The sequence below is a fragment of the Eschscholzia californica genome, unplaced genomic scaffold (assembly GCF_041429995.1).
Source record: "Eschscholzia californica isolate CP2 unplaced genomic scaffold, dmEscCali1.0.p SCAF_4, whole genome shotgun sequence".
Taxonomy (NCBI): domain Eukaryota; kingdom Viridiplantae; phylum Streptophyta; class Magnoliopsida; order Ranunculales; family Papaveraceae; genus Eschscholzia; species Eschscholzia californica.
In genome coordinates this window covers 48,927,472-48,940,322 of record NW_028238461.1, presented here as the reverse complement: position 1 = coordinate 48,940,322, position 12,851 = coordinate 48,927,472, and the positions used below count along the sequence as shown (strand labels likewise).

Here is a 12,851-nt window from a genome sequence, read left to right as displayed (position 1 = left end):
ACTAAAGTATGGAAGCAAAATTTAGACTCACCTATCCCCTTGCTGAGGGCAGTCAACCTCCTTTACATAGGATATCTTTTTCGTCATCCTTTCTTTAGCGTATTGCCCACTTCGTTTGCGCGTGCACTTCATCTTTATCAATGTCTCTGCCAGCTGCGATGCAAATTTCTTTGCATTATTGTTGCATTGCTTAGCCAGGTTAGTGTCACGCTGCAAAGAGTTGTAGTGCTTCCATTCATTTTCTTCAAATTCATAGACCAGCAGAGTCCAATGATGACCCTCGAATGAGTCATCAGTGTACGGCGTATTCAGTGGCGCACACAACGTTGTAGTATGATCTTTGATGTATTGCGCTTCCAGCTGTTGATTTAAATTGGCCTCAATACTTGCCTGACTCCGCTCTTGCTTTATCAAGGTCTGCAAACCATTTAAATTCAGTGACTACTATTTACTCAACACTCCGCTGATTTAAATTCAGTATTGGCCTCAATACTGCGCTGATTTAAATTCAGTGACTACTATTTACTCAACACCATTTAAAAATGAATTATATGTTTGACAAGGAAACTTACAAAAAGCAATGAAGATAGGAAAATAACTTCTTTGTTCACGTCTCGGGCGTCCTGTGCAAGGTGGTCCTCAAACCAGTCTATGATTTGCGAGTCACATCCCCGAACCATCATAAGTTCATCCAAATCTTTTGCTTTCAGGCAATGTTCTTTATCCTTGTTCCAGACTTCGAGGCTGTACATAGAATCCAATCCAGGCACACAATTATTTTCCAGAAAGATATACATTTACTATACAAATTGTTTACCATACATTTTTTTTTTACCAGACATTTATTTATTTACCAGTTACTGAGTTATTTACCTTGTCCACCCGTATGTCATGAATTCTAGCATTAGTGATTTTTCTTTCTCCTGGACGTAGGGCCATAACCCTCCCTGTCTCCAGTTACTTATTGGTTCTTTCACTTGTTTCTTTATTGTGATCGACTCTATATCAATCAGAGGGAATTTAATGGCAGCTGCTGCTCTGGATGTTTGTTTTCTTGTTCTGGGATTATCCTTGACTCTTTTGATAAGAGATGTTGGTTTAGCAATTGACCCTTTCTGTGTCTTCGATACTACTCGTTTTGGGGGGCTCACGTGTGGTGATTTAATTTTTCTACTTGTTCCAACATGATCCAATTTTTTGGATACTTCTTCCACCGATGCTCTCCCCATTTCTGCAATATCGGCGAAATTCTCTTCAGCTGTTTGACAAACATCATCTCCCTGCTGTGGTGGTGGAGTCCACACAATAATTTGCGTCCCCAAGTTAAGATCAAAACTTGGGAAATCATTGCTGTCATCCTTCATAATATCTGTCAAATAATATGTATTCAGAAAAATAATGTTTTTAACAAACTAGGAAACTTTAATTATTTCACCACATAATTTGGCAACATTACCTCTCTTGGGAGGCATCTCTTTTTGATAAGTATCATCCACCCACCCTGCATGCTCACTAGACAAATTGATATGAACCTCATCTTCATCATCCATCTCATCATTTCCTTCTTCATCCAGCTTGGCTTTCTTTTTTTCCTCTCCCTCATTGCCTTCATCATTTAGCATGCTTATTATACTTTCTCATAAAAAGAATAAAACTGAAAAACAATAATATTTACTGAGAATATAAAATAAAATAGAAACTATTTCATTACCATCTTCATTGCCATCGCTATCATCTTCGTCACTGTCTTTAAGTTGATACTTATTACTCCGATCATTTTTCTTGTCCTTCCTTTCATCTTTCTCCTCTTTCTCATCTTTGTCACTTCCATCCTCGCTTCCATCTTTCTCCTTTTCATCTTCGTCACTGTCATCATCTTGTTCCTCATTATCATCTTTCTCATCATCTTCCTCATTATCATCTTTATCATCATCTTCCTCATTATCATCTTTCTCATCATCTTCCTCATCCTCTTTTTCTCTACCCTCATCCTCACTTTCTTCTCCTTCATCATCTTCTTCTCCCTCTTCATCATCTTTTTCTACACCCTTTCCCCCCTCATCTTTCTTGTCTTTCTCTTTCTCCTCTGTCTTCCCTTTCTCCTGTTTCTTCTGTTTCTCTTCTTTCTCTTTCTCTCCATCTTTTGGATCTTCCATCTTACTTTTTCCCTTACAATAACGTGCGCGTAGCTCCTCCACACTATCCGTAACCTGGATTAGGCCATCTTCTCCTCTAACCTGTTCTTCTACAGGAACTAAAAAGGTTTGAAGGAGTGCCTCATATGCTTTGTAAGAATCATCCCTATCCTCGCACGCTTCTCGCAGTTTTTCTTTAAGTTCAGCGTTTTCCTTTTGTAGCTGTTCAATCCTTAGAAGCAATTCATCTACCAGTTCTGTGTTCTTTGGGGCTGACAGCAACTCTTTTTCTTGATCAGTTGGGGGGTACACAAATGATTCACTGACCTGGTTTAATGTACAATAAACCAAATTATTTACCAGGAACTAAACATTTACTAGGAAATAATTTTATTTACCAAGAACAAAACAATTTAATGGTTCCTTTTCTATTTACCAGAACAAAACAGTTTCACATTAACACTGATCAAATGTATACCTGTTCTGCAGTAAGATTTGCAAGCTTCTGGTCAAATGTATCATCTATATTGGTCAAAGACCACCTCACGATCCTTGGCACCTCATCCCTAAACCTCTCTTCTCGATCAAAACATGTAGTATGCTCGCAAAACCACACCTATAAAAAACATAGAGTATGAGACACATGAAGTTAAGTTTGAATTTAAATGATAAAAAACATACTCACAGGAAGTAATACAAGGCACCCTGAAGCTTTCAGTGGGTCGTTGGGGTACTTAATTATGTGATCAATTAGGTATGAGTGCACCGCTGTTGGCCAACACAAAGTTTTAATTGATTCCATTGTATGCAAGTTGAAGAGAATACGCATTGGAACCTTGTAACCTGTTAGGGGAGCAAATAAAACACTCGCACAAATATACATGATGATCAGCCTGATGACATCCATGTCATCTACCTCTCCGTTGACAGCATCTCTCAGTGCCTTGGATATTTGTATGCATGATATCATTCCAGGGATTTCACCAAAGTACTTCATACAAAAATCTACTTCAGGCTCCTTTACTGATCGATTTTTAGGGAAGACTTCTCTCGCCTCTCTTGACAATGGCATACCTAGAATTAGGGCCACATCTTCAGGTTTCAGTTCCATTTCTTTCCCCGCCAACGTAAACCTTTCTGTCGAACTAGAATAGAGGCAGAGAATTTCAAAGATAGCCTTGTTGGGTTTCTTTATGTTATCCCAATCTATTTTGTCCTCAACAAAAGCCATCACCAGATTTTTAAATGGAGTCTCGGCTAACAACTCTTTCTGTGTAGTCGACATCTTTGGATATGTGTTCTTCAATTGTCTCCACGTATTTCGAAGGGCATACTTGTAAGCCTTCGGCACCAGTGCTGCCAGGTTGGGTGGTCTATTTTTCCCTTCACCCGTTGAGTTTCCACCTTCTGTTTTTGTTTTCTTTCCTTTCTTTTTTTGGCTGCTTTCTTCTCTCTCTGGTGCAGCTTTTCTCTTGCCTTTCCTTTCTTTCTCTGCATTGTCTTCTCTCTCTGGTGCAACTTTTCTCTTGCCTTTCCTTTCTCTCTCTGCATTGTCTTCTCTCTCTGGTGCAGCTTTTTTCTTGCCTTTCCTTTCTCTCTCTGCATTGTCTTTTACTTCAATGCTCTCAGTACTTTCTACCTGTAAAAAATGTAACCATGAAAGAATGTTGTGTCACACATTACAACAAACACTTGAAATGCATGCTCATCTTTACAATAAAACAATTTACTGAACATATTACTGAACATATTTTTATTCTCATGAAGAAATCCATATCACTTGGAACAACATAATTCCAGTACAATCAAATATTTTCAAGGAACAAAACATTTTACAGTAAACAAAATTATTTACCAGGAATAAAACAACTTACGGTGCAAAATATTATTCCCATGAAAACTAGACAAATCTAAATCACAGTAAAACAAAATATTTTCAAGAAAAAAAAAATTTACCAGAATAAAAAACATTTACCAGAAACATTTTCTATCACAAATGATTTTTTGTTCAGTTTCATACCTTCTTCTTTCTAGGACTAGTTCTTCTAGCCAGAATTTCTGCTATCGGTCTTTCCTTTACTGATATCTGTCTATTGGAACTTGGTTCTATGATAGTCAGACCCTTTGATTTCTTGTTCGTATCTTTACTTTTCCCCATATCTGCGTCAAAGAAATGTAAGATTATACACAAATTTTATGGTTTCTAAAAACTTCTAGGGTTTCTAAAATCTTCTAGGGTTTCAAACAAACCATAAGAGATCATTTGTATAAACTTTAAAGGTTTCTAAAATATTGCGTCCCTTCTGTGTCAGAAAGTAAAGTTTTTCACAAATTTTAGGGTTTTAAAAATCTTTTATGAAAGAAACTTTTATTAAACAAGTTTAGGTGGATGAGATAGAAGTAAAACCTACTTGAATCCCTTCACAAACTTGTAGATTATTTCTCCAAACAGACTTGAATCCCTTCCTTTTCTTCAAAATAACTTCAATCACTTTAGAAGTAAAAGTTGAAAGAGGAAGATGCAGGAGGAAGATGCAGGAAGAAGATGACGAATGAAGAAAAATTTGGAGAGAGAGTTTTCTTGAGAAGGAGCAAACTTACCTGGGAAGAGGGACTCGGCGTGGGCAGAAGTAAATGTGGAAGTGACCGTTTGCAGAAACGTCACTTCCGTCCCTCGAAGAAGTCAGAAATCGCGCCAAAAAATTGGCCAAATCCCGGTTGATTTTCAATGGCACGGGGCGTAAATTCGACGAACTTTAGGGTTGTTTCCGTCATTTTAAGTCCAGGCCTGACATTTTGGACCTCTCGTTTATTTATGGGCAACCGTGGACGCCCAGCCCATTTTGGGCCTCCTTTTGGACGTCCAGCCCAATCCCTCATTTACATCTAACAATATTATCTCAAATAATAAAAGTAAATTGCTCAACAAAAAAAATAAATAATAAAAGTAAATATTTGTATGGGATAACAACAGTATATGGTTAAGAACTTTTAAGCTATGGTTAAGATGGTAAAAATATTGTCTAACACATGGTAACCCAAGTGGTCCAACGTGTTGACATAAACTCTAAAAATTCATGGAGGTCCAGTTTTGAATTTGGATTATTAGGGTATAAATAATTTAGTTGGGTTATAAGTCCGGTTTTGTTAAAGTTTGAATAGGTGGTAATCGAACTTATCACATCTTTGATGTATCAATGAAGTGACTATCATTCATCGTAGTCAATTTCCAAAAAGATAAAAAAACAATGGTAAAACATTACTCCCGAGTCTTAGATCTCAAACCCCTTTTGGGCTTTGGAGCTTAGCCTATGGAAGGGGTGCCAAAACATAGGAGACAATTTCTCTCCCTCTTTCTTTGTAGTTAAACTTCATGATACTCTCTTTAAAAAAAAACTTCATGATACTATTTGTGACAAAAAAAACTTCATGATACTATAACACTTTCACTAGAGACTACAATTAAATTTTTTTCTTGAAGAGTATATTCTCTTATAAATCTAAGATTCGGTAGTAGGGTGTGTGTAAAGAAAATTGGACTTGCTATCAAGACGACTATGTGTTTCAACAAAAAAAAAAGACGAGTATGTAATGTCATAATATCTCTTGATAAAAGTACGGGGAGCAAATAATGTAGTGTAGTTGGGCTTTAGGCCTTTATCTAGTTGGGCTATAGGCCTTAAGAGCTTGAGTGGGCTATAGGCCAGGTCATGTTAGTGTTTGAGTGGGCGGGTAGCAAGCTTATCACATCTTTGATGTATTCAATGCCAATTGTACGACAATGTAATCGGTTTCCAAAAAAAAAAAAAAAAAAAAAAAAAAAAAAAAAAAAGTACGGGTCACGACAAAATATGTGGGAATTTTTTTTGTAGGGAATCATAATATATACTACTTTAGGTTGTCCTAACTTCAATTTTTGAATCACAAATTAAGATATAAATTTTGCAAAAAAATGTGTAAATCAAATGTTTCCAAGTTAAAATAGGAAAAACTTTAAACGATTAATTCGGTCATGTGTCATCTCATGGATTTTTTTTAAAACCTTAGATAAATAAATGTTCTAACTAAAGACTTATTTAATCTTTTACTCTTATAGGATACATCAAATTATATGAGTCGTTTATGATAATCAATCATTCAATAATCTCTTTGTACATTTATTACTCTATTTTATGGGGGTGACAGCATTTTAGACACGCATGTAATAAAATAGTTAACTAGTGGATCACCCAAAAACTAATGTTGGGAGTGTCTTCCTCTCTTTCTTGTGTTTGCTAATCACTAAAAATTCATATTATACTTGGCACATTTTAACTTACTCTTTCACTCAAAGTGAATAAAAAACAAACCTTAACAAAAAAAAAAAAAAAAGAATAAAAAACAAACAAATTTGATGTTTGTTTTACTAGTTTGGATTTCGTGATGGTGTTAATCTAAAAAAAGATTGTGGTAAACATCATTTCGTTAGACATTCCGCAATAAGCTAAGACACAAGACGAAGAAGATAATTTACTGGCACTAAAGTTAAGCCACCGATGTGTCGTCTAGCATTGAATTAGGTGATCACTTTTCGAAGGTGACTTGCAATTAGTTGTAGCTTTGAAGTAGCACCGACAAAATTCATACTCCCTATGGTGCACCGGACGAGTAAGAATGTAGTAACTGAAGTTTATAATATTTGTTGGAGATTCGTATCTCAGTCGTTCACGAAATGTTATGACCCGTGCTATAACAAAATATGTTCAATTAAAAATGGTTACAAATACTTGGACTGTACTGCTAGATTTTTTTTTTTTTTGGAAGTCGACTACGATCTACGTATGTCGTTACATTTGGCACTTGATACATCATAGATGTGATAAGCTCGATAACCGCCCAACTCAAACACTAACAGAACCGAGCCTATAGCCCAACAAAACATGGCCTAAAGCCCAACAACATTATTTACACCCTAATAATCCCAATTCAAATAACCAAAGATTCCACCTTCTCTGGGATTCGAACCTGAGACCTCCAGGGCTTTCTGGAAATTACGACGAAGTTAATTTTCAGAGTGAATTTAAGTCCGGAAGAAGTGATGGTGCCATGGTGGTAGTGAAAAAATGGAAATTACGACGAACGTGTGAAGTTAATTTTCAGAGTGAATTTAAGTCCAAGAAGTTCAACTCCAACTTACAATGTCAATGTCAATGTCATTCCGAACTAAAAGTGGATGCTCCAAAACAACAACCATTCTATTCCCTTCATGAGGCACTTGTGTATTTAAAGGTATGCAACTCTCATAAAGTTTTCAGAGAAGAGAAATAATAATTATCGTCCATGTAAATCGTGATTTTATCACTTATGAATGGATATGTTTCCTTTTGATAAAAAAAAAAAAAACCCTTGGATGAACACATAAAGAGCTTCTTGATCGAGATTTGTTCATCACAAAAGCTTTGTTGGACTTGGAAGCCTTGGAAGGTTTGAAATGAAATTTAGTTAGTGGCATTTTGTAGTAATTTAGAGTGAATTTAATAAAAGACTGTGCTCCTCCCTCCCAAAATGAGAAAATAGTTTAGAAAAGACCGTAGAGTAAAGATGGGATATTTATAGAGAAAAAGCGCACGAGACAGAATTTAATTACTGCAATTTTTATCCGGAATTGGGGACGTTTCAATTTCAAAACGTTTAGAGAGAGAAAGTGCGCTAATACTCTCTCTCTCTCTAGTCTCTATTGGATCTGCAAAGTTTCTTTACGAAGTCATCATCTATTGGGTGAAATTTTCAAGTTGAAACCGGTGGCTATGGACTCATCACGATTATCTCGATACGCTCGCCTTCTTTTCGAGATACTTATTATCTCTTTCGATTATAGATAGCTAAAATCAGAAGAATTCGAGGGTTTTGCTTCTATACAGATCTCTTCTGGACCTTAAATGGCGTCTCTTTTAGTTCAATCTTAGTAGTACTACTACTACTACTTTTCTTCTCTTCATCGGTAAGTTCGCCTTCAAACTTAAATCTTCAATTATTGATTCATACGATTCTGATTCGCCTCTTTTGAAAACTTGATGCTTTATCTGTAAACCGTGTTAGATCATTTTCTATTCGTTTCGAGAAAGTTGTGATTTGAAATCGACGATCTAATCAGTTCTTCTGAGACTAATGAAGTTGATCTGGTTATTTTCAGAAATTTTGGTTTAATTTTCTCTTTTTTTTGTTTAGATTTCTCTGTTATTAGCTTTTTTTTAATCAGAAACTAAACATGCAAGAAGCGCACGTATTGTGAATTTTTTTGATGACTATTCTAGAAAATTTCTTGGATTTGAAGTGTTTATTATTTTAGGTTTCTTGATCTTTCTTGTTTGTTTGTTTGATTTGATTAGTTTTGTATGAACTTATTCTGCTATCTCGTGTTATCTGTCGTTTAGTTTTTTTATTACTTGTTTGTCTTGTAGAGTAGACGAAAGATCTAGGGTTTTTAAAGCTCCATTTCGTAAATTTATTATCTTCTCCAAGAATTTCTCCGATGATCTCTCATTCTCCTAATCTACTTTTCACTGAGATCTAGCTCACTCGTCCTAAATTTGTTTATTTTTAGAGTTTTGTCCGAAAGGATAGTGCTTCACCCTTCCCTTCTTGATTTTTGTATCCAAAATCAGCCATTCTTTATTCTTCCAACTTTCTTTAGATTGTTCTAGCTACTTATCAGAATCTTTGAGGTTCCATTAATTGACTCTCCATCTCTCTGATTTCTGAAAAGATTGGAAAATTAATAGTTATTAAAGAGAAGAATATCATATGGATTTCTTTTTGTCAATTTCGTATCTTTGTTATTGAGTTGATTCTTAATTCTTATAAATTTGATTCTAGGATTTCTCGATATGGTTATGTCAACGATTCTCCATTTTCGTTCTCGTTTTTTTCAGACGCGACGCGAGTGCATTTTCGCCTGAATTGCTTGATTGTTCTGTAAGTATGGGTTCTTTGTTTGGTTTTATGGTTTTGATTAAAGAGAAGAATATCATATGAATTTTTCTGCAAATTTCCTATCTTTATTATTGAATTGAGTCGTAATTCTGTATATTTGATTATAGGGTTTCTAGATATGGTTATGTTGATGATTTTCCATTTGTTCCGGTAGATTGTCCATTTGTTCCGATAGATTTTCCATTTGTTCCGGTAGATTTTCAGACATGAGTGCATTTTGCCCTGAATTTGTTGATTGTTATGTAAATATGGGTTCGTTGTTTTGTTTTAGGGGTTTGATCGGGGCATAATATGATCTTTTGCTTTCTTATCAGGTAGATTTGGAGTTGATCAAAGCATGTGTGCTGTTCCAGACCTAGTAAATTCAGCATCATCATCTACAACTGCCTCCTCTGAAGACCACAAACCTCATATCAAAGATATGAATAACCTAACTGTTGAAACTGAGGACTCTATGTCTATCTTACTTGAGCTTGCTGCCAATAACGATATCAGTGGCTTTAAACAGTTGACGGAACGTGATCCATCTGCTGTTGATGAAATTGGTCTCTGGTATGGCCGTCAAAGGGGTTCCCGACAGATGGTTCTTGAGCACAGGACAGCTTTAATGGTCGCAGCAACTTATGGTAGTGTCGATGTACTTAAGTTCATTCTCTCATTGTCTGAGGCTGATGTAAATCGCTCCTGTGGCCCGGATAAGAGCACTGCCCTCCACTGTGCTGCTTCAGGTGGATCTGTAAATGCTGATGAAGTCGTGAAATTGCTTTTGTTTTCTGGTGCTGATCCTAATTCCTTAGATGTTAATGGCTGCCGTCCTGCTGATGTTATTGTCGTCGCTCCAAAACTCTCAAAGCTAAAAGCTTCTTTGGAGGTATTACTAGCCAACGATTTTTCATTTGTTAGTGGTAGCAAACAAAATCTTCGGATCTCGACTTCTTGTTTGGTTTCTGATTCTCCATCTCCAAAAAATGGTTCACCCTCTTCAATAATGGATTCAATTCCCTCTCCTACAATGAAACCCAATGATCATTCATTATCTGTGACTTCAGAGAAGAAAGAGTATCCAATTGACCCATCTCTTCCGGACATTAAAAATGGCATCTACTCAACTGATGAGTTTAGGATGTTCTCACTTAAGGTCCGTCCCTGTTCTAGAGCTTATTCTCATGACTGGACCGAATGCCCTTTTGTTCACCCAGGTGAGAATGCCCGTAGAAGAGATCCGAGGAAGTTCCATTATAGCTGTGTACCCTGTCCAGATTTTCGAAAGGGTGGTTGCAGGAGAGGAGATCTTTGTGAATATGCTCATGGAGTATTTGAGTGTTGGCTACATCCTGCACAGTATAGGACTCGGCTCTGCAAAGATGGCGAAAGTTGCATGCGGCGTGTTTGCTTCTTTGCTCATACACCTGAAGAGCTTCGCCCACTTTACATGTCCACTGGATCAGCCGTCCCTTCTCCAAGATCCACTGCTGCTTCGGTCATGGATATGTCTGTTGCAATGAATCTCTATCCTCCTTCACCTTCTTCAGTCTCTGTCATGTCACCTTCACCATTTGCTTCACCCATGTCTCCATCAGTGAACGGTGTTTCTCACTCATCCATGGCATGGCCTCAGCCTAATGTGCCGACTTTGCATCTACCTCATGCTAGTCGGTTGAGATCGTCTTGTAACGCCAGAGATATCACTTCAGAAGATTATAATATGCTTCAGGAAATGCAAAATCATCATGAAATGAATGAGCTTTTGTCCCAGCAACATCTTAACTCTCCCCCTGTGAACCTGAAAACCCTAACACCATCGAACCTTGAAGATCTCTTCAGTGCCGAAATCACTCGTTCTCCTCATTATGCTGATCAAGCTATTTTTTCTCCATCGCACAAATTGGCTATTCGTAATCAATTCCAGCAGCAACAGAGCATGTTATCCGCAGTAAAAACGAATCCTTTCTCTCCCAATAATATTGAACACCCAATGTTACAGAATTCATATGCTATCCCTTCACCGGGGAGGATGTCTCCAAAAATGGAGCCTATCTCACCAGGAAGTGCTCGATTCCCTGTTTTGTCTCAGCGCGAGAAGTACCAACAACTACACAGTCGCAGCTCACTTGATATCGGTTTTAATACATCTGAACTGGTAGAATCTCCAATGAACTCTTGGACAAAATGGGGATCTCCTAATGGTAAATTAGATTGGGGACTACAAGGTGATGAACTATTAGGAGGTGGGTTTAGCAGAAGAATCGAACCGGGGAACAATGGTGGGGAGGAGCCTGATGTATCATGGGTTAAGTCGCTTGTCAAGGAATCTCCACCTGAAATCAAAGACAAGTTGGTTGAAGCTGAATCCAGTGATCACTCTGCTTTGGGAGCTCGGCTTGAACAGATGCAACTCAATCATTTCTTTCCTAATTGATGATGCAATTTTTTTCTGACCTAGATTAGTTTCGAAAACAAGAAGAAGAAGAAGAAGAAGAAGGTAGTGATAATAATAATAAGTTTAGAGCATATAGAATGTATTTTTTGGTAAGGAAGTTGGAGGTAAAGATGAATCAGAGAAAGGAAGAGAGATTAGGTAAGAGAAGAAGAAGGTGGAAGGGGGTGGGTACAGAAAAGGGAATTCATTTTCATCAAATTTTTACTGTTTAGAAAGGCAGAAAGTAAAGGGAAGGAGAAAGAGAAAAACCTAAAACACTAGGTGCAGAATCAAAGGAGATTTTGATTGAAGGCCCTAGTCATCAGGTATTCCTCTCCTAATATTTTGAATTTTTAGTCTCATCTCTTAACTCAATTTTAGTTCATTTTGTTTCCTAATAGGGATTTTTTCCTAATTGGGGGTATTTTGTTAAGAGATTCAAGTACTATTTCATTGAAATGAAGCAATACCTTTGTTTGTTAATCATCATAATATTTCTCACTCTTCTCATTTTGATGTTGCTTGATGTCTTATATTTTCCATTTGGTCCCTTGATTTGAAGTAGTACAAATTTTGATGGCAGCCCAAAATTGTAAAATAGGTGCACTTTTTGCTTTGTTTCTATCATGGAAATATCATAGAAAGAATGCATGAAAAACCCAAAATCTAAGGTCTAATTGAAAAAAAAATCCACCCAAAAAAATAATGCAAAAGAAACTCTCATGTTTTGAACACTTTTCAAAATGATGACAAACAAGGCAAGTACATTTTTTTCATAATTCTATTTTTACCTTATATATCGACCACATATATAAATATGTTGTTACAAATTGTTGACAACATATATAATTGTGTTGTTGTAAAATGTTGACAACATGTTTAATAATGTCCCGACTTATTATAAAATGTTGACAATAGAGTTGCCCTGATTTGTTATAAAATGTTGACAACATATGTAATTATGTTGTTAACAACGTATAGAGTTAATTCATATTTCCCCCTACTTTGTGACCCGCTTCTTTTATGGCCCCCTAATTTTTATAAATTCAAATATGACCCATTTTTTTTGTGTAAATATCATAAGTATGCTTCATATATATATATATATATATACATTTTTTTTTTCAAAATAAAATTATTTCCCAAAAAAGAAATTCCACCTCACATATCTCTCCACTTCACCTCTCTCTCTCCAACTCACTCTCTCCAACTCACTCCTCTTTTTCCCCAACTCATTTTTTCTTCTCCGACGAAGGTCGCCGACCGGCGACCTAAACACTTAAAAAAACCATCTCATCTCTCTCTCTCTAAACACCCCGACGAAG

At 36.5% G+C, this 12,851-nt stretch overlaps 1 protein-coding gene and 1 pseudogene across 7 annotated transcripts; one reads left to right on the top strand and one right to left on the bottom strand.

Moving 5' to 3' along the window:
* Nucleotides 1–1,009: 1,009 nt before the first annotated feature.
* LOC147545577 (uncharacterized) lies at nt 1,010–2,756 on the bottom strand. Its single transcript, XM_086635831.1, has 5 exons — nt 2,614–2,756; nt 1,712–2,462; nt 1,457–1,606; nt 1,175–1,369; nt 1,010–1,077 (listed from the first exon to the last, which is right to left on the bottom strand). The coding sequence occupies exons 2-5, from the start codon at nt 2,154–2,156 to the stop codon at nt 1,010–1,012; spliced, it is 858 nt and encodes a 285-aa protein (XP_086491957.1). The 5' UTR covers nt 2,157–2,462; nt 2,614–2,756.
* A 4,566-nt stretch (nt 2,757–7,322) lies between these two features.
* LOC147545576 (zinc finger CCCH domain-containing protein 30 pseudogene) lies at nt 7,323–12,015 on the top strand (annotated as a pseudogene). Of its 6 annotated transcripts, none has more exons than XR_015224051.1 (3): nt 7,323–8,115; nt 9,047–9,089; nt 9,422–12,015. The product of XR_015224051.1 is annotated as a zinc finger CCCH domain-containing protein 30 pseudogene, transcript variant X2 (transcript). The 6 variants fall into 6 exon arrangements; XR_015224052.1 differs by having other exon boundaries at nt 8,991–9,089; XR_015224055.1 differs by having other exon boundaries at nt 7,475–8,115; nt 9,426–12,015.
* Nucleotides 12,016–12,851: the final 836 nt, after the last annotated feature.

Bases quoted from the DNA above. Each gene is read 5' to 3' on its own strand.
- LOC147545577 (XM_086635831.1), bottom strand. From the start codon at position 2,156: ATGGAAGATCCAAAAGATGGAGAGAAAGAGAAAGAAGAGAAACAGAAG. The intron at 1,607-1,711 runs GTAATGAAATAG...TAAATGATGAAG, and splicing joins TAGCGATGGCAATGAAGATG to GCAATGAGGGAGAGGAAAAA. The intron at 1,370-1,456 runs GTAATGTTGCCA...ATTATTTGACAG, and splicing joins AGAGATGCCTCCCAAGAGAG to ATATTATGAAGGATGACAGC.